The sequence below is a fragment of the Dendrobates tinctorius genome, unplaced genomic scaffold (genome assembly GCF_039654945.1).
Source record: "Dendrobates tinctorius isolate UK_male_01 unplaced genomic scaffold, ASM3965494v1 ptg000177l, whole genome shotgun sequence".
Classification (NCBI taxonomy): domain Eukaryota; kingdom Metazoa; phylum Chordata; class Amphibia; order Anura; family Dendrobatidae; genus Dendrobates; species Dendrobates tinctorius.
In genome coordinates this window covers 7,229,881-7,253,920 of record NW_027361844.1, presented here as the reverse complement: position 1 = coordinate 7,253,920, position 24,040 = coordinate 7,229,881, and the positions used below count along the sequence as shown (strand labels likewise).

The following is a 24,040-nucleotide window of genomic DNA, read 5'->3' as shown; positions in this document are numbered from 1 at the left end:
GGTACATACCAAACCTCCAGATAGTCCATCAAAAAAGAAAGCAGCACACCATGTTAGTTTTCAATAAAGTGCTTTTTTAATAGCACATATGGCTCATGAAGCCACGTTTTACGGCATGACCTGGTGTCAGTCTGCAATGTCTGGAACGGCTGCAGGTCTCCTGACCAAAACTCAACGACATATACGGTATGAGGCTGTTGAGTTCAGGTCAGAAGACCCTTTGTCAGTTTGTACATTAGGGTTCTCATCTGCTCCCTGGTTTGTGGACATGTGAAACCTGCCAATAATAACTTTATTTACATAGTTAGTAGCTTAGTGACTTATTGGGACTACTGTAGACAGTGTGGTAGCCATCAGGAACATTGATTCCTAATTTTTCCATGTTATGTAGCTCACTGTTTGCCCCATTTATATTTTCCTTACTTTACGCCTATATTTGAGTGACCCGGATTATAAGTTAAGGCTATATATAGTAATAAAGCATGTTTGTTTATGGAACTGTTAAAAATGAGTTTGTTATAAATTGTGAGCAGATAATCTTTTTAATTTTGCAAAACATTTTACTCTGGAAACTTAAAGGGAACCTGTCAGCTGATGCATACTGCCCAAACCGTGAGCAGCATGTATCCGCTCCTGGCTGTGCGCTGACAGCCATGTATATTTTACTCTAAAACACTCCAGCTTACTTTTGATCTCTGCCGAGGGTCCCCAGCGGCTTCATTCTGCCCACAGACAGTGACTGACAAGCCTCTGCCTGCATGCACATATAGCCTGTACGACTAGTCAATAGCATGGCAGGGTCCTCGGCAGTGATTAAAACTGTGTTTTTCTTTTGTGTTTTTCTCTGAAACACTCCAGCATTTCAGCATAAAACATACATGACCGCGTTTGCCTAGCCAGTAGCTGATACATGCTGTCCACGGTTTGGTTAGCAAGTATCAGCTGACAGGTTCCCTCTAAACAGTACAAATGTATTCACACTAGTTATCTGCTTTCACTAGGGTACTGCACTCCAGTGGAAGAGGAGACCGGTAATGAAGAAGAACTGACCAGTGACCTGGAAAACCTGGAAATATATGGAAAAAATTCAACTATACCAAGTGCAGCAACCCTCAGAAAATTTAGTCCAGAGAGAAGAGAATCTCATGTTGCACAAAGTTCCCGGAAGGTTAAAGAGCATTCACATATGGTAAGTGTATTAAGGAACCAAACAGAAACACGTATAATATACAGGGTGGGCCATGTATATGGATACACCTAAATAAAATGGAAATGGTTGGTGATATCAACTTTCTGTTTATGGCACACTACTTTAGTATATGTATGGGAAGGGGAAAGCTTTTCAAGATGGGTGGTGACTAGAGTTGAGCGACTTTGGTCGGATCGGGTTTCGTGAAACCCGAATGAAAAAAAATTTGAGTCGGATGAAACTGGCCCGACTAGGGCAAAAAAAGTCCTGAATGTCATCCGCTCAATGCCGACTTTTATTTCCCATTGACTTGCATTGGGGTCAGGTTTCGGACGAAACTCCGACTTTTTTTGCCCTAGTCGGACCAGTTTCATCCAACTCAAATTTTGTTTCATTCGGGTTTCACGAAACCCGATCCAAACAAAGTCGCTCAACTCTAGTGGTGACCATGGTGGCCATTTTAAAGTCGGCCATTTTGGATCCAACTTTATTTTTTCCAAAGGGAAGAGGGTCATATGACACATCAAACTTATGGAGAATTTCACAAGAAAAACAATGGTGTGCTTCGTTTTAACGTAATTTTATTCTTTCGTGAGTTATTTACAAGTTTCTCTTTGCTTACAGCCATTGACATGTTGCAGAGGTTAACAAGTGAGGCGCGGACAGAAATTGTGTTGATGTCTGGTGAACGTAGTACCCGGGTCATTGCAGCAGATTTCAGTGCAAGACCCCCTATGCAAGAAAACTGTCACCATTCCCATTTTATTTAGGTGTATCTATATTAATGGCCCACCCAAAAAATTCTGCCTCATCACTGAACATAATGTTCTGTGTAAACTGAGGGTCCTGTTCCAATTTTTGTTTTGCCCATTCGGCAAATTCAGCGCGCCAATGTGGCATCAGTCGAACATCCCTTCGGCGGATATTAACTACTCACAAATGGCACCCTTACAAAATCCAGCTGCTGCAGCATCTCAACGAGGATGACCCAGATCGGTGCACTGAATTTAAAGAAAGTGAGCCGATCTACCACTATATACAGTATATATCTATAATATAACGGGCTAAGCGTCACTCTGTTTGAAGCCTCTATAGACTGCGCAAGCGCGATGTGCCTGCGCACTGCGCATTCTTGCTCCAGACAGAGTGACGCATCCCCCCAAGAGATCGCGGTATGCATAAGCACTGAACGCAACACCTTACCGAGCCGGTGTTACTTTTGCCGTGGGGTCTTGCGCCATGTGACATCAGGAGAGGGCGGGTTGTGGCGCCGGAATTGGCGCATGAACAGTTCGCGCTTACCGCCGCAGTGTGTCTTCAAGAAAATTGCGGCGGAAAGCGAGGACTGCGCAGGCGCCGAGTCCGGCACCACAACACGCCCACTGAAGACATGAATCGGCGTCTGCAGTGTGTCTTCAAGAACATGGTGGCGGAAAGCGAGGACTGCACAGGCGCCCAGTCCGGCACCACAACTCGCCCAGAAGAGGACAGCGCTGGACACGGGGAATAAAGGTGAGTATAAGTGTGTTTTTTTTAATGTGTGCAGTTTAATAGGGGTGACGAGGACCATTCATATCAGGATTGGAGGGTGAGGGAACCATGCATACCAGGATCGGGGTGTGAGGGTACCATGCATATTAGGATAGGGGAGTGAGAGGACCATGTACTGTATACCAGGAAAGGAGGGGGAGGGGACCATGCATATTAAGATAGGAGGGTGAGGGGACCTTGCATACCAGGATAGAGGGTGAAAGGACCATGCATACCAGGATAGGGGGGTGAGAGGACCATGCATACCAGGATAGGGGGTGAGGGGACCATGCATACCAGGATTGGGCGGTGATAGGACCATGCATACCAGGATTGGGGGGTGATAGGACCATGCATACCAGGATTGGGGTGAGAGGATCATGCATACCATGATAGGGGGTGAGAGGACCATGCATACCAGGATAGGGGGGTGAGAGGACAATGCATACCAGGATAGGGGCGTGAGGGGACCATACATTCCAGGATTGGGGGGTGAGAGGACCATGCATACTAGGATAGGGGGGTGAGAGGACTATGCATACCAGGATAGGTGGGTGAGGGGACCATGCATACCAGGATAGGGGGGTGAGGGGACCATGCATTAAAGGATTGGGGGGGTGAGGGCACCATGCATACCAGGATGGGGGGTGAGGGGACCATGCATACCAGGATTGGGGCGTGAGAGGACCATGCATACCAGGATTGGGGGGTGTGAGGACCATGCATACCAGGATAGGGGGGTGAGGGGACCATGCATACCAGGATTGGGGAGTGAGAACACTGTGCATACCAGGATTGGGGGGGTGAGGGCACCATGCATACCAGGATGGGGTTGAGGGGACCATGCATACCAGGATTGGGGCGTGAGAGGACCATGCATACCAGAATTGTGGGGTTTGAGGACCATGCATACCAGGATAGGGGGGTGAGGGAACCATGCATACCAGGATTGGGGGGTGAGAAGACCATGCATACCAGGATAGGGGAGTGAGGGGACCATGCATACCAGGATTGGGGGGTGAGGGGACCATGCATACCATGATTGGGGGGGTGAGGGGACCATGCATACCAGGATTGGGGGGTGAGGAGACCATGCATACTAGGATAGGGGGTGAGAGGACCATGCATACCAGGATAAGGATGAGGGGGCACGCATACCATAATAGGGTTGAGAGGGCCATGCATACCAGGATTGGGGGGTGAGGGGACCATACATACCAGAATCGGGATGAGGGGTGCAGCACATACCAGGATAGGAGACCATATACAAATAAAAAAAGCCCGCCACCTGGGCGTAGAACGGGTTCATGGCTAGTATATATATATATATATATATATATATATATATACACATACAGTGGGGAAAAAAAGTATTTAGTCAGTCAGCAATAGTGCAAGAGCCACCACTTAAAAAGATGAGAGGCGTCTGTAATTTACATCATAGGTAGACCTCAACTATGGGAGACAAACTGAGAAAAAAAAATCCAGAAAATCACATTGTTTGTTTTTTTTTCATTTTATTTGCATATTATGGTGGAAAATAAGTATTTGGTCAGAAACAAGCAATCAAGATTTCTGGCTCTCACAGACCTGTAACTTCTTCTTTAAGAGTCTCCTCTTTCCTCCACTCATTACCTGTAGTAATGGCACCTGTTTAAACTTGTTATCAGTATAAAAAGACACCTGTGCACACCCTCAAACAGTCTGACTCCAAACTCCACTATGGTGAAGACCAAAGAGCTGTCAAAGGACACCAGAAACAAAATTGTAGCCCTGCACCAGGCTGGGAAGACTGAATCTGCAATAGCCAACCAGCTTGGAGTGAAGAAATCAACTGTGGGAGCAATAATTAGAAAATGGAAGACATACAAGACCACTGATAATCTCCCTCGATCTGGTGCTCCACGCAAAATCCCACCCCGTGGGGTCAGAATGATCACAAGAACGGTGAGCAAAAATCCCAGAACCACGCGGGGGGACCTAGTGAATGAACTGCAGAGAGCTGGGACCAATGTAACAAGGCCTACCATAAGTAACACACTACGCCACCATGGACTCAGATCCTGCAGTGCCAGACGTGTCCCACTGCTTAAGCCTGTACATGTCCGGGCCCGTCTGAAGTTTGCTAGAGAGCATTTGAATGATCCAGAGGAGTTTTGGGAGAATGTCCTATGGTCTGATGAAACCAAACTGGAACTGTTTGGTAGAAACACAACTTGTCGTGTTTGGAGGAAAAAGAATACTGAGTTGCATCCATCAAACACCATACCTACTGTAAAGCATGGTGGTGGAAACATCATGCTTTGGGGCTGTTTCTCTGCAAAGGGGCCAGGACGACTGATCCGGGTACATGAAAGAATGAATGGGGCCATGTATCGTGAGATTTTGAGTGCAAACCTCCTTCCATCAGCAAGGGCATTGAAGATGAAAAGTGGCTGGGCCTTTCAACATGACAATGATCCAAAGCACACCGCCAGGGCAACGAAGGAGTGGCTTCATAAGAAGCATTTCAAGGTCCTGGAGTGGCCTAGCCAGTCTCCAGATCTCAACCCTATAGAAAACCTTTGGAGGGAGTTGAAAGTCCGTGTTGCCAAGCGAAAAGCCAAAAACATCACTGCTCTAGGGGAGATCTGCATGGAGGAATGGGCCAACATACCAACAACAGTGTGTGGCAACCTTGTGAAGACTTACAGAAAACGTTTGACCTCTGTCATTGCCAACAAAGGATATATCACAAAGTATTGAGATGAAATTTTGTTTCTGACCAAATACTTATTTTCCACCATAATATGCAAATAAAATGAAAAAAAACAGACAATGTGATTGTCTGGATTTTTTTTTCTCAGTTTGTCTCCCATAGTTGAGGTCTACCTATGATGTAAATTACATACGCCTCTCATCTTTTTAAGTGGTGGAACTTGCACTATTGCTGACTGACTAAATACTTTTTTTCCCCACTGTATATATATAATGTATGGTATATACCAGAGTGACCAGGACAGGTCATAAATGAAGAAGATAGCTGCCTAGGGTGCCACTGGAGAGGGTAGTACATTTTGAGGATTAAAACGCCGCTCAGCTGTTACCGGCACATAGCAGCTCTATAGTGGCCACGGCCAGGTATTGCAGATCCACACCATATAGTGGGGAAAAAAAGTATTTAGTCAGCCATCAATTGTGCAAGTTCTCCTACTTAAAAAGATGAGAGCGGCCTAAATTGACATCATAGGTAGACCACAACTATGAGAGTCAAAATGAGAAAACAAATCCATAAAATCACTTTGCATGATTTGGCAAGATTTATTTTGCAAATTATGGTGAAAAATAAGTATTTGGTCATTAACAAAAGTTCATCTCAATATTTTGTTATATATCCTTTGTTGGCAATGACAGAGGTCAAACGTTTTCTGTAAGTCTTCACAAGGTTGGCACACACTGTTGGTGGTATGTTGACCCATTCCTTCATGCAGATCTCCTCTAGAGCAGTGATATTGGGCCTGTTGCTGGGCAACACAGACTTTCAAATCCCTTCAAATGTTTCTATGGGTTTGAGATCTGTTGACTGGCTAGGCCACTCCAGGACCTTCATATGCTTCTAACAAAGCCACTCCTTTGGTGCCCATGCGGTGTACTTGGGGTCATTATCATGCTGAAAGACCCATCCACGTTTCATCTTCAATGCCCTTGCTGATGGAAGGAGGTTTGCGCTCAAAATCTCACAATACGTGGCCCCATTTATTCTTTCATGTACAGGGATCAGATGTTCTGGTCCCTTTGCAGAGAAACAGCCCCAAAGCATGATGCTGCCACCTCCATGCTTCACAGTAGGTATGGTGTTCTTTGGATGCAACTCGGCATTCTGTCTCCTCCAAACACGACGAGCTTTATTTCTACCAAACAGTTCTATTTTGGTTTCATCAGACCATATGACATTCTCCCAATACTCTTCTGGATAATCCAAATGCTCTCTAGCAAACTTCAGACTGGCCCAGACATGTACTGGCTTAAGCAGGGGGACACATCTGGCACTGCAGGATCTGAGTCCCTGGCAGTGTAGTGTGTTACTGATGGTAGTCTTTGCTACAGTGGTCCCAGCTCTATGCAGGTCATTCACTAGGTCCCCGTGTGGTTCTGGGATTTTTGCTCACCGTTCTCGTTATCATTTTGACCCCACAGGGTGAGATCTTGCGTGGAGCCCCAGATCGAGTGAGATTATCAATGGTCTTGTATGTCTTCCATTTTCTTATTATTGCTCCCACAGTTGATTTCATCACACCAAACTGCTTGCTTTTTGCAAATTCAGTCTTCCCAGCCTGGTGCAGGGCTACAGTTTTGTTTCTGGTGTCCTTCGACAGCTCTTTGGTCTTCACCATAGTGGAGTTGGGAATGTGACTGTTTGAGGTTGTGGACATGTGTCTTTTATACTGATAACAAATTCAAACAGGTGCCATTACTACAGGTAATGAGTGGAGGACAGAGGAACCTCTTAAAGAAGTTACAGGTCTGTGAGAGCCAGAAATCTTGCATGTTTTTAGGTGACCAAATACTTATTTTCCACCATGATTTGCAAAATAAATGTTGCCAAATCAGACAAAGTATTTTCTGGATTTGTTTTCTCATTTTGACTTTCATAATTGTGGTCTACCTATGATGTCAAATACAGGCCTCCCTCATCTTTTTAAGTGGGAGAACTTGCACAATTGGTGGCTGACTAAATACCTTTTTTCCCACTGTATATAAATGAATAGAGGATAGATCTGGTAGCCTGGTCGGGTCACTATACTTGTGACAGAGCTGCTGTGTTCCAGAAAGAAACAAATGCAAGCTCCTTTTGAATTGTTGAAATGAACTCACCATGAAGACTCCCTCTGACAGAACATCTCATAGCCACTTTGCTCTTACAGTAAAGAATTCCTGGCTATGTTGGATCAAATCACTCTAATCCTCATGGAGCGGTTCTTCTTAAAACATAACATTTAATGTACCATTTATGTCATTACTTTTCCGCCCAATGATGACAAAAGTATTCTCAGAGTGATACCTTTATTGGCTAACCAGAAAATAATATGTTTGCAAGCTTTCAGAGCACAGAGGCTCCTTCTTCAGGCCAGATAACAAATGGATTAATAAGAAAAAAGCACAACATTTAAGGGATACTACAGTAGGACATTTGTTCATTATGTGAGAGGTGTGATACCTCTTTAAGATAAGTCAAGGAAATCGAATTAGCATTTTCTTACAAATGGAGAGGCAGTGGGAATGATGTTCATAGGGCCCCGTCACACATAGCAATCTCGCTAGCGAGATCGCTGCTGAGTCACAACTTTTATGACACAACAGCGATCTCACCAGCGAAATCACTGTGTGTGACAGCGATCAGCGACCGCCCCCTGCTGGTATCGCTGATCGCTGCAAGAAACCTCTGGACATTTTTTTCGTCGCTGATCTCCCGCTGGCCAGCATGCATCGCTGCGTGTGACAGGCGGGAGATCAGTGATCAGCTGTAAAATAATAAAAAAAATAAAAAATATTGTTATTATTCTCACCTTCCGGAGTCCCGCGCAGTCTTCCCGCCTCTCTCCACACTCCCGGTCCCAGTAATCCTTTGCAAGAATGACCGCGAGACTTCGCGATCCCGCGAGTATGGACGTCATCGTGGTAATTCTCGCAAAGGATTACTGGGACCGGGAGTGTGGAGAGAGGCGGGAATGCTGCGCGGGACGTCGGAAGGTGAGAATAACCATATTTTTTATTTTAATTCTATTTTTGACATGAATATGGCATCAGCGCTAACGAACACAGTGATGCCGCACGCGCGGCGTCGCTGTGCTAATCGCTGGTGAAGCTGTCTGTTTGACAGCTCACCAGCAATCACATAGCGACTTACCAGCGATTCTGACATGTTGATATCGTTGTCGGGATCGCTGGTAAGTCGCTATGTGTGACTCCAGCTTTAGTTATCTGGTGTCCTTCTGGTGGAAGTGTGAACTGTGTCCATGTAGTGAGTCATAAAAACAGGTGTTAAATTGAGTCCTAGTGTCAAAGTATTGAACATCCTTATAAGTTTGAATTCCCAAATTTTTTTCTGTGTCATCCTTAAAATGACCTTTTAGTAATAAGACTTTTAAGTCTGTCATACAATGTCCAGTTCCAGAGAAATGTTTTCCCACAGGCGTGTCCATTTCATTCCTGATTGTATGTCTGTGTAAATTCATCCTTGTTTGTAGTTTTTGTATGGTTTCCCCAATATAGATAGCTCCAGGGCACCTCGTGCATTGTATCATGTGCACCACATTGGAGGATGTACATGAAAAGGAACCCATGACCTTACAGTCCTGATTTGTGTTTGGTACGCGGACTATATTTGTTGGTAATATGTGGGTATAAGTTTTGCAGATAACTAAGAACATCATTCCCACTGCCTCTCCATTTGTAAGAAAATGCTAATTATAGTGGTTTGAAAAAAACACTATATTGTAATCCGAACGCTGCTAACTTATTCTTCTTCTTCTTATTATTATTATTAAGTTGATTTCCGCAATTAATACAGCCCGAACCGCTACACGCACAGACTCCGTTGAGGTGTTGTTTCGAAGCCAGCGTCCACGAGAGGTGTGCTAAGTATTCTTCGTGTCGATCGGATTTTTAGTTTTTGCGCAATTTGCGTTTGAAATTTTTTTTTCCCGTCATTGGAATGCACTGTCTCCAATGCTTTTCAATGGGTAATGGCAAAACGTGCCCTGAGGCGATTGAAATGGCAGTTGAGCTCATTGATATGCGCAGGCAGACCCAGTTACTATGCCAACGCCTACGAAGGTCACATGACATCCCAAGGACAGAGCTTCTGCCACCTAATATCAGCTCTTAAAGTGAAACCCACAGCACAAATGCAAATCTAGCTTCATCACATGACGCATGCCCCTGAGAGAGAATGTGTGCGCCAAAGTGGATTTAGAAGCCCAGTGAGCCACCCTGGCTCTAAAAGGGCCGACGTGCCTCAGTGATTCTTAAAGGTCCAGCGCACCGAAATGAGTCTTAAAGGGCCGGCGTGCCAAATCGAAAGCTGAGTGACCCCGGCCTCCAAATCGGAGGCTGAGCCACCCCGGCCTCCAAATCGGAGGCTGAACCACCCCGGCCTCCAAATCGGAGGCTGAGCCTCCAAATCGGACCCAGTGTGGCCCCGCTCAAAAAATCAGACCCAGAGTAGCACAGCCCACCAAATCGGATCCTGAGGGGCCCCTCCCACCAAATCGGACCCTGAAGGGCCCCGTCCACCAAATCGGACCCTGAAGGGCCCCGTCCACCAAATCGGACCCTGAGGAGCCCTGCCCACCAAATCAGACCCTGAGAAGCCCCGCCCACCAAATAGGACCCAGAGTGACCCCGCCCACCAAATCGGACCCTGAAGGGCCCCACCCATCAAATCGGACCCAGAGTGGCCCCGCCCACCAAATCGGACCCTGAGGGGCCCCGCTCATCAAATCGGACCCTGAGGGGCCCCGCCCACCAAATCGGAACCTGAGGAGCCCCACCCACCAAATCGGACCCAGATTGACCCCGCCCACCAAATCGACCACGAGGAGCCCCGCCCACCAAATCGGACCCAGATTGACCCCGCCCACCAAATCGGACCCTGAAGGGCCCCACCCACCAAATCGGACCCAGAGGTGCCCAGCCCACCAAATCGGACCCTGAAGGGCCCCTCCCACCAAATCGGACCCTGAGGGGCCCCGCCCACCAAATCGGACCCTGAGGGGCCCCAGCCACAAAATCGGACCCTGAGGGGCCCCGGCCACAAAATCGGACCCTGAGGGGCCCCAGCCACAAAATCAGACCCTGAGGGGCCCCAACCACAAAACCGGACCCTGAGGGGCCCCAGCCACAAAATCAGACCCTGAGGGGCCCCGCCACAAAATCGGACCCTGAGTGGGCCCGGCCACAAAATCAGACCCTGAGGGGCCCCAACCACAAAATCGGACCCTGAGAGACCCCGGCCACAAAATCGAACCTAGAGGGGCCCCAGTCACAAAATAGGACCCTCAGGGGCCCAGGTCACGAAATCAGACCCTGAGGGGCCCCGTCCACCAAATTAGACCCTGAGGGGCCCCACCCTCAAAATCAGACCCTGAGGGGCCCCACCCTCAAAATCAGACCCTGAGGGGCCCCACCCTCAAAATCAGACCCTGAGGGGCCCCAGCCACAAAATCAGACCCTGAGGGGCCCCAGCCACAAAATTGGACTCTGAGGGGCCCCACCCACAAAATCGGACCCTGAGGGGCCCCACCCACAAATCCAGACCCTGAGGGGACCCGGCCACAAAATCGGACCCTGAGAGACCCCGGCCTCCAAATCGGAGGCTGAACCACCCCGGCCTCCAAATCGGAGGCTGAGCCTCCAAATCGGACCCAGTGTGGCCCCGCTCAAAAAATCAGACCCAGAGTAGCACAGCCCACCAAATCGGATCCTGAGGGGCCCCGCCCACCAAATCGGACCCTGAAGGGCCCCGTCCACCAAATCGGACCCTGAAGGGCCCCGTCCACCAAATCGGACCCTGAGGAGCCCTGCCCACCAAATCAGACCCTGAGAAGCCCCGCCCACCAAATAGGACCCAGAGTGACCCCGCCCACCAAATCGGGCCCTGAAGGGCCCCGCCCATCAAATCGGACCCAGAGTGGCCCCGCCCACCAAATCGGACCCTGAGGGGCCCCGCTCATCAAATCGGACCCTGAGGGGCCCCGCCCACCAAATCGGAACCTGAGGAGCCCCGCCCACCAAATCGGACCCAGATTGACCCCGCCCACCAAATCGACCACGAGGAGCCCCGCCCACCAAATCGGACCCAGATTGACCCCGCCCACCAAATCGGACCCTGAAGGGCCCCACCCACCAAATCGGACCCAGAGGTGCCCCGCCCACCAAATCGGACCCTGAAGGGCCCCGCCCACCAAATCGGACCCAGAGGGGCCCCACCCACCAAATCGGACCCTGAGGGGCCCCAGCCACAAAATCGGACCCTGAGGGGCCCCGGCCACAAAATCGGACCCTGAGGGGCCCCAGCCACAAAATCAGACCCTGAGGGGCCCCAACCACAAAACCGGACCCTGAGGGGCCCCAGCCACAAAATCAGACCCTGAGGGGCCCCGCCACAAAATCGGACCGAGTGGGCCCGGCCACAAAATCAGACCCTGAGGGGCCCCAACCACAAAATCGGACCCTGAGAGACCCCGGCCACAAAATCGAACCTAGAGGGGCCCCAGTCACAAAATAGGACCCTCAGGGGCCCAGGTCACGAAATCGGACCCTGAGGGGCCCCGTCCACCAAATTAGACCCTGAGGGGCCCCACCCTCAAAATCAGACCCTGAGGGGCCCCACCCTCAAAATCAGACCCTGAGGGGCCCCAGCCACAAAATCAGACCCTGAGAGACCCCGGCCACAAAATCGGACCCTGAGAGACCCCGGCCACAAAATCGGACCCTGAGGGGCCCCAACCACAAAATCAGACCCTGAGGGGCCCCAGTCACAAAATCGGACCCTGTTGGGCCCCACCCACAAAATCAGACCCTGAGGGACCCCAGCCACAAAATCAGAACCTGAGGGGCCCCAACCACAAAATCAGAACCTGGGGGCCCCTCCCACAAAATCAGAACCTGGGGGCCCCTCCCACAAAATCAGACCATGAGGGACCCCACCCACAAAATCGGACCCTGAGGGGCCCCGCCCACCAAATTAGACCCTGAGGGGCCCCGCCCACCAAATCGGATTCTGAAAGGCCCAAACCACAAAATTGGACCCTGAGGAGCCCCACCCACAAAATCGGACCCTGAGGGGAATCGGCCACAAAATCGGACCCTGAGGGGCCCCACCCACAAAATCGGACCCTGAGGGGCCCCGCCCACCAAACCAGACCTAGAATGACCCCCGCCATCCAAATTGGACCCTGAGGGGCCCCGCTCACCAAATCGGACCCTGAGGGCCCCGCTCACCAAATTGAACTCTGAGAGGCCCCGCTCACCAAATCGGACCCTGAGGGGCCCCGCCCACCAAATCGGATTCTTAAAGGCCCAAACCACAAAATTGGACCCTGAGGGGCCCCACCCACCAAATCGGACCCTGAGGGGCATCGGCCACAAAATCGGACCCTGAGGGGCCCCGGCCACAAAATCGGACCCTGAGGGGCCCCACCCACAAAATCAGACCCTGAGGGGCCACACCCACAAAATCAGACCCTGAGGGGCCACACCCACAAAATCGGACCCTGAGGGGACACACCCACAAAGTCGGACCCTGAGGGGCCACACCCACAAAATCGGACCCTGAGGGGCCACACCCACAAAATAGGAGCCTGAGGGATTCTGGCCAACAATTCAAGCCCTGCGGAGCCCAGGCCAAGGAATCAGATGCTGAGGGGCCCCACCCACCAAATCAGACCTTGAGGCCAAAGTGGCCCCTGAGAGGCACATACAGTTAAAATGGATCCTGAGTTGAAAGACTTGCAGGGGCAGCAGGCAAGTCTCTCTTAAAAGGGCAGCCCGGGCACCATTTCAAACCACTATCTGTACTTCCTTCAGGAAATACACATCTAGTTCGATTTCCTTGACTTATCTTTAGGAGGCATCACACCTCCCACCTAATGAACAAATGTCCTACTGTAGTATCCCTTAAATGTTGTGCTTTTTTCTTATTAATCCATTTGCTATCTTGCCTGAAGAAGAGGCCTCTGTGCTCTGAAAGCTTGCAAACATATTATTTTCTGGTTAGCCAATAAAGGTATCACTCTGAGAATACTTTTGTCATCATTGGGCGGAAAAGTAATCACATCGATTTTTCTGGCTAACACGGTACCAAAATATAATTTATTATTGTACATCAATGTACCATTTAAAAACAGAGAATTCCCAAACAAAACCACATTATACATAAACAAAAAAGAAAGGTGTGAGTATCTATCGTACATCACATGGATTAGTAACTATATTAAGTGAATTCTTTTCGATCTCACCCAGACCAGAGGTAAGGTGGTAGTTGAAAGAAAAGTGGGGGCCAAAGCAGAGCCGTGCTTCTGGTGAAGAGTTTTGGGCACTTTATTCACTTCCTTTTTATTGGCTGTGTAGTGTAAAACTGAATTTTTAAATAAAAAGTTATTTAATTTATCTCGCTACTCGTTTTTAAAAATATTCATTTGAGATATCATCTGCAGAGTTAATCTCTCATATGATTTGACTTTACTCATATTTGTTCAATGCATCTTGTTTTTAACAGGGAGAAGCACGGCAGAACCAGTCATGTGGAGATGATACGATGAGCAATGTCACTGACCGCCAAGAAAAACCTTCACCTGTAGACATGTCTTTTTTTAAGGAAAATTATGCACCACCTCATGGAAAGCCTCACACAACTTTTTATGGTGGACGTTTTGCAGGGCGAAAGAAACAGCCACACAGTGAGTAACTGGCTTTAAGCCATTGTCTAGCTATGACTTTGAAAAATGTAATTTGGCACCTACAATGGCTGCCTTCCTGCTCTTTATTTTCCTTACTGTTTGGTGCCTGGTTGCAATAGTGCAGACTTGTGATCTATGACTACAGGTCAATTATAGTGCCTACAGGGAGTCTGTGCTAGGCCGGGGTCACACTTGGGAGTACGATGCGGGAAACTCGCATGAATACCCGGCACTGCCACCGGCACTTGGGACCGAAATGTGCGGTTGCATGTATTTCTATACAGCCTCACACTCCGTTCCCAAGTGCCGGCAGCAGTGCCGGGTATTGATGCGCGAGTTTCTCGCATCGTACTCCCAAGTGTGACCCCGGCCGTAGTCTGAGACACACCTCCTGCCATTGGTTTATGCTACTCTTCCTACAGCTCTGCCTCCTCATATTCTCTATAATACATACATATCACAGACTCAGCAGGAAGTCAGGACATGGTGACCTAATTTATATAATAGCAATGGCAGAATCATTAGAAAATAGAGAGTGCTCAAAAGCAGTGTAAAAGCAATAATTAGCATGTATCTACGACACATATATTGATGAAAATGAGCTTTAGCAAGGAACATCCTGGGGGTTAAGCTTGCAAGAAGTAAGAGATCCAGCTTCAACCCAAAAATGCAGAGTCTCACTTCATTACACCTAGGCATAGGTGTGGGTTGGGGATAAAGGGTGTGAGAGGGTGAAAACTGGGCTCATTTTGAACGGTAGCTGTGTTCTTAGACTGTCTGAGTTTGGGGGTTGCTTTAAACTTAAAGAGCTGCTGCGTAATCTGAGAACAACATGGTGAAGGGACAGAGACCCTGATTCCAGCATTATGTCACTCACTGGACTTCTTGCTGTCTGTCATTTTGGTACAATCCTTGTTTTCTCTGCTGCAGATCTAGCAGTTCTCTGAAAGATGAGCTGTGTATAACCCTGCCCATATCACTGATTGACAGCTTTACACTGTATGCTGTGCTTTGACGGAATGATTATCAGTGGTGGAAGCTGGGTTACACAGAGCAGTTAACTAGGAGGTACAAGGCACCAAGTCCTTTAGTGATAATCTCCTGCTAATAAAACACTGATTTTGTAAGAGATATATAGCTGGAATCGGGCTCTCTTCCCCTACATCATGCTGCTCACCGATTATATAGTAAAAAACTTTCTGACAGATTCCTTTTAAAGAGATAGAATCATAGAATCATAGAATCATAGAGTTGGAAAGGACCTCCTGGGCCATCTGGTCGAACCCCCTGCTTAAAGCAGGATTCGCTAAATCATCCCAGTCAGATGTCTGTCCAGCCTCTGTTTGAAGACTTCCATTGAAGGAGAACTCACCACTTCTCGTGGCAGCTTGTTCCACTCATTGATCACTCTAACTGTCAAAAAGTTTTTTCTAATATCTAATCTGTGTCTCCTCCCATTCAGTTTCATCCCATTGCTTCTAGTCTTTCCTTGTGCAAATGAGAATAAAGTTGATCCTTCTACAATGTGACAGCCCTTTAGATATTTGTAGACAGCTATTAAGTCTCCTCTCAGTCTTCTCTTTTTCAAACTAAACATTCCCAAATTCTGCAACCTTTCCTCATAAGACAGGGTTTGCAGACCGGTCACCATTCTGGTCGCTCTTTTCTGAACTTGCTCCAGTTTGTTGATGTCTTTTTTAAAATGTGGTGCCCAAAACTGGACACAATATTCCAGATGAGGTCTGACCAAAGAGGAGTAGAGGGAAATAATGACTTCACGTAATCTAGACTGTATGCTTCTGTTAATACATCCTAGAATTGCATTTGCCTTTTTTGCTGCTGCATCACACTGTTGACTCATATTCAGTCTGTGATCTATTAGTATACCCAAGTCTTTTTCACATGTGCTGTTGCTTAGCCCTATTCCTCCCATTCTGTATATGCTTTTTTCATTTTTATTGCCCAGATGTAGTACTTTGCATTTTTCCCTGTTAAAAACCATTCTGTTAGTTGCTGCCCACTTCTCCAGTTTATTTATATCTTTTTGAATCCTCTCTCTCTCTTCTCTAGTATTAGCTATCCCTCCTAGCTTTGTGTCATCAGCAAATTTAATCAGTTTACCCTCAATTCCTTCATCTAAATCATTGATAAAGATGTTGAACAATACAGGGCCCAGGACAGAGCCCTGTGGTACCCCACTTGAGACATTCTTCCAACTGGATGTGCAGCCATTTACGACCACTCTTTGGGTCCGATCACTAAGCCAGTTATGAATCCACCTAACAGTTGCCTTGTCCATTCCATACTTAGTCATTTTTTCAATAAGGATTGTATGAGATACTTTGTCAAATGCTTTGCTGAAGTCAAGATATACTATATCTACGGCATTTCCTTGATCCACCCAATCAGTGATTCCGTCATAGAAGGAAATTAAGTTAGTCTGACATGACTTATTAGTTACAAACCCATGCTGACTCTGTTTAATCACTTCATTCTTATCCAGGTACTGACATACATGTTGTTTAATAATCTGTTCAAAGATCTTTCCTGGTATAGAAGTCAGACTCACCAGCCTATAGTTGCCTGGGTCCACCTTCTTCCCCTTTTTGAAGATAGGAACAACATTTGCTCTTCTCCAGTCTTCTGGGACTTCTCCTGTTCTCCAAGAATTTTCAAAGATTATGGAGAGGGGTTCAAAAATTTCTTCTGCTATCTCCTTCAGTACTCTGGGGTGTAATTCATCTGGACCTGGAGACTTGAATTCATTTAGGTTAGCTAAGTGTTTCCTCACTATCTTTCTGTTTATAGATATCCTGGATTCTTCTATTCCCTTAATAGGACAGTGAAGAACAGTTGATGTTACATTTCCTTTCTGAGAGAAAACAGATGCAAAATAGGAATTTAAAAGTACGGCCTTCTCAACATCCTGTCTTACCATTTCATCATTTTCATCCTGTAAAAATCCTATAGCATCTTTGACTTTTCTTTTACTTTTGACATATCCCCAAAATCCTTTATTATTGCTTTTGACATCTCTTGCAAGCCTCAATTCATTTTCAGCTTTAGCTAATCTGATTTGTGCCCTACAGGTTCTGCAGACAGCATTATATTCTTCTTTAGATATGCCTCCCTCTTTCCATTTTATAAACATTTTTTTCTTCCTTTTTAGCATGTGCTTAAGTTCTGTGTTCATCCATCCTGGTTTCCTTAAATGCTTCCAATTCTTCCCTCTTTTCGGAATTGTTAACAATTGTGCTTTGAGAATTTCACTTTTCAAGATTTCCCATCCTTCCCGGACATTTTTGTCTTTAAGGATATCCAGCCATTGGATCCCTAGAATTCTCTTTCTGAATCCCTTAAAATCTGCCTTTCTGAAATCTAACCTTGACGTCTGAGTCTTCACAGGTCTTCCTCCTCTAGTTATCCAAAATTCTAAAATAGCATGGTCGCTACCTCCTAGGGTCCCAGCCACTTTTACCTCCTCAACCATTTCCTCCCTGTTTTTAAGGATTAGATCCAAGATAGCAGTTCCCCTTGTTTTCTCCCCTACCTTTTGGAAGATAAAGTTGTCAGCAAGAGAGGATAAGAATTTCCTTGACCTGTTAGTTTTGCCTGAGAGAGATTCCCAACAAATGTCTGGATAGTTGAAATCTCCCATGACAACTATGTCATATTTTTTGGAGAACTTGGCCATTTGATGCATAAAGAGTTCATCCATATCTTCAGCTTGCACAGGCGGCCTGTAGTAAATGCCTACAATGGTGTCCTTTCCATTGTTCTGTCCTTGTATTCTTACCCAAACAGTTTCCACAGAACTCCCAGTCTCTGAAGCTTCAATCTCTGTGCAGATATATGTGTTTCTAACATACAATGCGACACCTCCTCCTCGTTTATCAAGTCCGTTTCTTGCAAATAAGTTGTATCCTTCTAGTCTTGTATTCCAATCATGTGTATCGTCCCACCAAGTTTCAATGATTCCAATGACATCATATTTCTTTTCCTGTGTTAGTAGTTCCAATTCTCCTTGTTTGTTGCCCATGCTTTGTGCATTAGTATAGAAACATTTTAGTTTGTGATTGGTTTCTCTTTCTCCAATATTTTTATTAATTAGGTTCTTTTGTCTTTGTTCTTCCTTTTCACTTCTAATAGCAGAGTTCTCAATAGCATTTGATCTACAGATATAAGATAAAAGTGGACCATCATGCACAATTTTGTAGTGTGAGAAAGTCTCTCCTCCATTGTAGCAGCATCTTTTATTGTATATATTCTACATATTTGTAATATATACATTATTTATAACATCCACATATGAACATCTCTTCCTTTAGGATTTGGAGTAAGGTCTTGTGAGCAACTAATTGAAGGGTTTCTGTTAAAATACTATAAATTCATTTCCAGGATAAATAACTAAATGTTGGTATCTTGAATATGTTGAAAATGTGGAAAAAGTCATTTATAATAAATAAATATATTATTGATTCTGTGCCGTACATGCGTCCAGCAATATGTATTATTAGACAAAAAATGTGTAAACTCTTAAATTATTACTCTCTTTTTAACGATAGTGAACACATGCAGATTTAACTGCGGGATTAGAACGCAGTGATAATGTGCTGCATCCAAATCGTTGCTACTTCCTCATCCTGGGCACATAGCCTAATGAGACTGACAAAGTTACCACAAACTTTATTTATTAACATTCTGCAAACAAATAAGGCTGCTTTCACACGTCGCGTTTTTTTTTGCATTTTCGCGGCGTTTTTTAACGAGCGATGTTGCCGCGAAAACGCAAAAAAACAGCGTCCCATGCAATCCTATGGGATTCTGCAATGCTGTGCTAATGCTGCAGATTTTCCCGTGACGGAATCGCATCGCGGAAAAATACGCAGCATGCTCTTTATTTTGCGGAATCGCGGTGATCCTGCACCCATAGGATTGCATTGTTCTGCTTACTTCCCACATGTGGCTGTGCCCACCATGCAAAAAGTAAGCAGAACATTTGCGGCTGGTACCCACGGTCCGGAGGAGAGGAGACTGTCCTTCGGGCTGTGGGTACCATATCCCTGTAAAAATAGACTAAAAAATAAAAAATGGTGTTATATTCACCTTCCGGCGTCCCGCGCAGCCTTCCTGGGCCTCAGCGATGCTTCCATTCCCAGTAATGCCTTGCAAGACCTTTGATGTCACGGTCTCGCGATAAAGTAGCGGTTCCTATTCCTCTCGAGACCGCTACATTATCGCAAGACCGCGACGTCATCAAAGGTCTCGCAAGGCATTACTGGGAACGGAAGCATCGCTGAGGCCCGGGAAGGCTGCGCGCAATGCCGGAAGGTGAATATAACACCATTTTTTTTTTTCCACGTGAAAATCGTGGGAATATAAAATGCGATTTTCATGCGGAATGGAATTCCGGAATTCTTATGGTAACTTCCGCGAGAGTTCCGCTACGTGTGATCTTAGCCTAAAGAAGATTTCTTGAAAAAAAGTCAGGTTACAAAACGTCTGGCCCTCTAGCATACCATGCAACTGCAGTAAGAACTCCTATTTCCAAATGGGGAAAAATTAGGGGCAATTCCCAGGAGTGATTGGCCTGTAAGCGTATTCCAGACATGTCATTACTTATCTACCAGTATAGATGGTTTGATCTTTTTGTGATAGAAATCTTGTTTCACCAGAAAAAAATGGAAGCCTTTACTGTCCAAATTAACAAATATGCTCATGGCCCAGATGACCCAACCATGGATGCCCTTCTATAGCTTTACATCCCTGAGAAAAGAGCTGCACATCTCTTGAGCATCCACTTTTGTTATTTTTGTTGACCCTCAATAGTTACAATTAGAGATGATTGAATATCGTGAAGTTCATTGAATTTTTCCCAAAAATATTATGTACCAAAAATCGCAATACTGTAAAGCCTCCGATTGCCCTTAAAACTCAGAGGCCTTCTAGGATTGTATCAAACCCCTTTTACACTCTTTAACACAAACAGCCTTAGTAATCTCAAAGTGACTTCACCATAGAAGCAAAAGGTAACCCGATTGTAACCAACAAGCCATTTAATAACACAGAATTTAATAAATTTTTTTAATTAAAAACGTTCCAAAAATGTCCCCTCTTTAAGACATTTGTGAGGAGACAGACTGTTGTTTTCAGAATATTGACTCAAACTGATGGTGTCACTGTCAGATGTAACATCATCCTGCTGTGGATGAGATGAGTGACCTGCCATATCTATATATATAAACGCCTTATCGTGTCTGTCTGTAACCGAAATCGCAGGCCGCTGATTGGTCGTGGCCGCCAGGCCCCCGCCAGGCCGCGACCAATCAGCGGCAGGCACAGGCCTTAATCTGGAAAAAAGAGAATTAAAACAAAAAAAAGTTATTCTCACCTTCCGACGGCCTCCTGTCTTCTTTTCACGCTCCCGGCCTCGCGTTCCCAGTAATGCTTTGCGGCTTAGACCGCTGATGACGTCACTCTCGCGAGAACAAGAAAGAAGGCCAACGTCACTCTCGTGAGAGCGAGAAAGAAGACCGACATCATCAGCGGTCTAAGCCGCAAAGCATTACTGGGACGCGAGGCCGGGCGCTTGAAAAGAAGACAGGAGGCTGTCGGAAGGTGAGAATAACTTTTTTTTATTTTTTAATATTATTTTTGTACAGGGCCGCGGCAGTGATTGGTCGCGGCTACAGGGCTGTGACGCTGATTGGTCGCGGCTACACGGAAAGGAGGGTGAGGGGACCATGCATACCAGGAAAGGGGGGTGAGGGGACCATGCATACCACGAAAGGGGGGTGAGGGAGTCATGCATACCAGGATTGAGGGGTGAGGGGACCATACATACCAGGATTGGGGGGTGAGGGGACCATGCATACCAGGATTGGGGGATGAGGGGACCATGCATACCAGTATTGGGGGGTGAGGGGACCATGCATACCAGGATTGGGGGGTGAGGGAACCATGCATATCAGGATAGGGGGTTGAGGGGACCATGCATACCAGGATTGGGGGGTGAGGAGACCATGCATTCCAAGAAGGGGGGTGAGGGGACCTTGCATACCAGGATAGGGGGGTGAGGGGACCATGCATACCACGAAAGGGGGGTGAGGGGACCATGCATACCAAGAAAGGGGAGTGAGGAGACCATGCATATCAGGATTTGGGGTGAGGGGACCATGCATTCCAGGATTGGGGGGTGAGAGGACCATGCATACCAGGACTGGGGGATGAGGGGACCATGCATACCCCAAAAGGGGGGTAAGAAGACCATGCATACCAGGATTGGGGGGTGAGGGGACCATGCATATCAGGAAAGGGGGGTGAGGGGACCATGCATACCAGGAAAGGGGGGTGAGGATACCATGCATACCAGGATTGGGGGGTGAGGGGACCATACATACCAGGAAAGGGGGGTGACGGTGAGCATACATACCAGGGTTGGGGTGTGAGAGGACCATGCATACCAAGAAAGGGGGGTAAGAGGACCATGCATACCAGGAAAGAGGGGTGAGAGGACCATGCATACCAGGATTGGGGGTGAGAGGACCATTCATTCCAGGATTGGGGGGTGAGGGGACCATGCATACCCCGAAAGGGGAGTAAGAAGACCATGCATACCAGGAAAAAGAGGTGAGAGGACCATGCATACCAGGAAAAAGAGGTGAGAGGACCATGCATACCAGGATTGGGGGATGAGAGGACCATGCATACCAGGAAAAAGAGGTGAGAGGACCATGCATACCAGGATTGGGGGATGAGAGGACCATGCATACCAGGATAGGGGGTTGAGGGGTTGCATGCATATCAGGATTGGGGGTTAGAGAACCATACATATCAGGAATGGGGGTGAGAGAACAATACATACCAGGATTGGGGGGTGCATTATTGCATTATTATTATTAAATCTTCAAAAATAAACTGCATATATATTCTAGAATACCTGATGCGTTAGAATCGGGCCACCATCTAGTATTCCATAACGACCTCCACTTTTTTCTTACTAATATGGTTGCTGGAGGCAAAGGAGGCCAATTGTGGCCTGCGTTTGGTAATGCAATGCGTTATGGTGTAAATCTATAGCCCTCACATATGCTCAGTATAAAGCAAATTACAGCATTTTACATCATATTGTCAGTCAGATTTGGTGGTGTGAGGATGATTTGCCTGCATCAGATCTTGAAAATGTTACTTGGAGGAAATGGACTTCAACACGGAATGGACTATCTCTAGTTTGGCTACATTAATCTCAAAATCTGCAGTTCAAACTTTTTCTTAACCATTTAGATTTACCTGTATATTTACTTGTTTTCTTTTGTAACACAATTCACACGTTGTTGTTTATTTGCATTTATTTCTAGAAATATTTGGTATTCTTGTTACAGAACAGTCTTGCTGCATTGCTAATGTGTTCTTTGGGAATAATACAGGTAATCAGCAAAAGGATTATACAGAACATCTTCCAGAGGGAGGATTCTTACCACCAATTTCTCAATCCCAAGGCCAAGAATCACAAAATTTGAAGGATTCAAATACTAAGGTAGGTGTATCACAAAAAGAGGAAATTATTTCCCCCCTCACTTTTAGGGCACAGTCAGTATTACTCGCACGAGGATCGCATCTCAATCCTCGGACTGACCATCGGCTATCCTAACCTGAGTGTGACAGCTGCACAGAAGAGAGCCGACGGCTAGGATTGTGATGTGATCCTCACGTGAGTAATACCCTTTTCTGACTGCACCGTTAAAGGCACACAGATTTCTATAACGTATAGCTAATAGTGATGAGCGAGGATACTCGTTACTCAAGATTTCCCGAGCATGCTCGGGTGGTCTCTGAGTATTTTGGTGTGCTCGGAGATTTAGTTTCTGTCGCCGTAGCTGCATGATTTGCGGCTGCTGGACAGCCTGAATATATATGGAGATTTTCTAACAAACAGGCAATCCCCACGTGTATTCAGGCTGGCTAGCAGCTGCAAATCATGCAGCTATGGCGACAGAAACTAAATCTCCAAGCACGCCAAAATACTCGGAGATCACCCAATCATACCTGGGAAATCTCGAGGAATGAGTATACTCGCTCATCACTAGTAGCTAATGATAATTTCAATCAAGATTGAATGTGACATCCCTTCCCAGAGGATTTGGAATAGGATTTTTCAAAAACACATTAAGTGTGCACAAGGCATCTCTTAGGCCGGTTTCACATTTGCGCTTTTGAGCGCAGAGACGGCCTGCGCACGGCCGCCGCTAAGCCACGCCCCTCCGCCTACCGGCGCATGACGCTGCATGCGTCCTGCGTCCCCTATCTTTATCACTGGGGGCGCAGGCCGTGCGCAGTATGCGTTTGGCGGCGCATGCGTCCATTTGACGGTGCGCCGACCAGCGCAAAACGCAACTTGCTGCAGTTTGGTTGCGCTCGGCGCACCGTCAAAAGGACTCATGCGCCGCCAAATGCAGGGGCGGGGCTTAGTGGTGGCCGTGCGCAGGCCGTCGCTGCTCTCAAAAGCGCAAATATGAAACCGGCCTTAGATGTTGGTGTGGCCACCGATTTTTCCAGACAAACCTGCTTGAGGAAAAGGTTCTTGCAGCAAGAATTGAACATGTCACTTTTTTAACTGCTTCAAGGTTTCCGAGAGTGGTTAAAGGAAGTGAGATGAGATGGAGCTTGTGCACACCAATGTCATTTTGACACTCTAAGTTCATTTTTTTGTCGCTTTTTCAGATGAATTCTGGGCAGAATTGGCATGAAAAAGACGTTGTGTGCACACACTGCAAGTTGTTCATATGACATCTTTTTCAGGCCGGTGAAAACTACGAGCTTTTCAAGCATAAACCGCTTTAGAAAATGCCGGTGTTGAATATGTTTACGCTTTTCAGCATTT

General features: G+C 46.7%; 1 protein-coding gene across 3 annotated transcripts in view; it reads left to right on the top strand.

Annotated features, from left to right (window-relative positions):
- KIAA2012 (KIAA2012 ortholog) overlaps positions 1-24,040 on the top strand; it is a 615,491-nt gene that overhangs the window by 158,270 nt on the left and 433,181 nt on the right. For all 3 annotated transcript variants that reach the window (XM_073551517.1, XM_073551518.1, XM_073551516.1), the window contains exons 5-7: positions 1,002-1,189; positions 13,980-14,160; positions 22,587-22,696. In XM_073551517.1, coding sequence (XP_073407618.1) covers positions 1,002-1,189; positions 13,980-14,160; positions 22,587-22,696 — 479 coding nt within the window. The remainder of the gene's footprint in view (positions 1-1,001; positions 1,190-13,979; positions 14,161-22,586; positions 22,697-24,040) is intronic.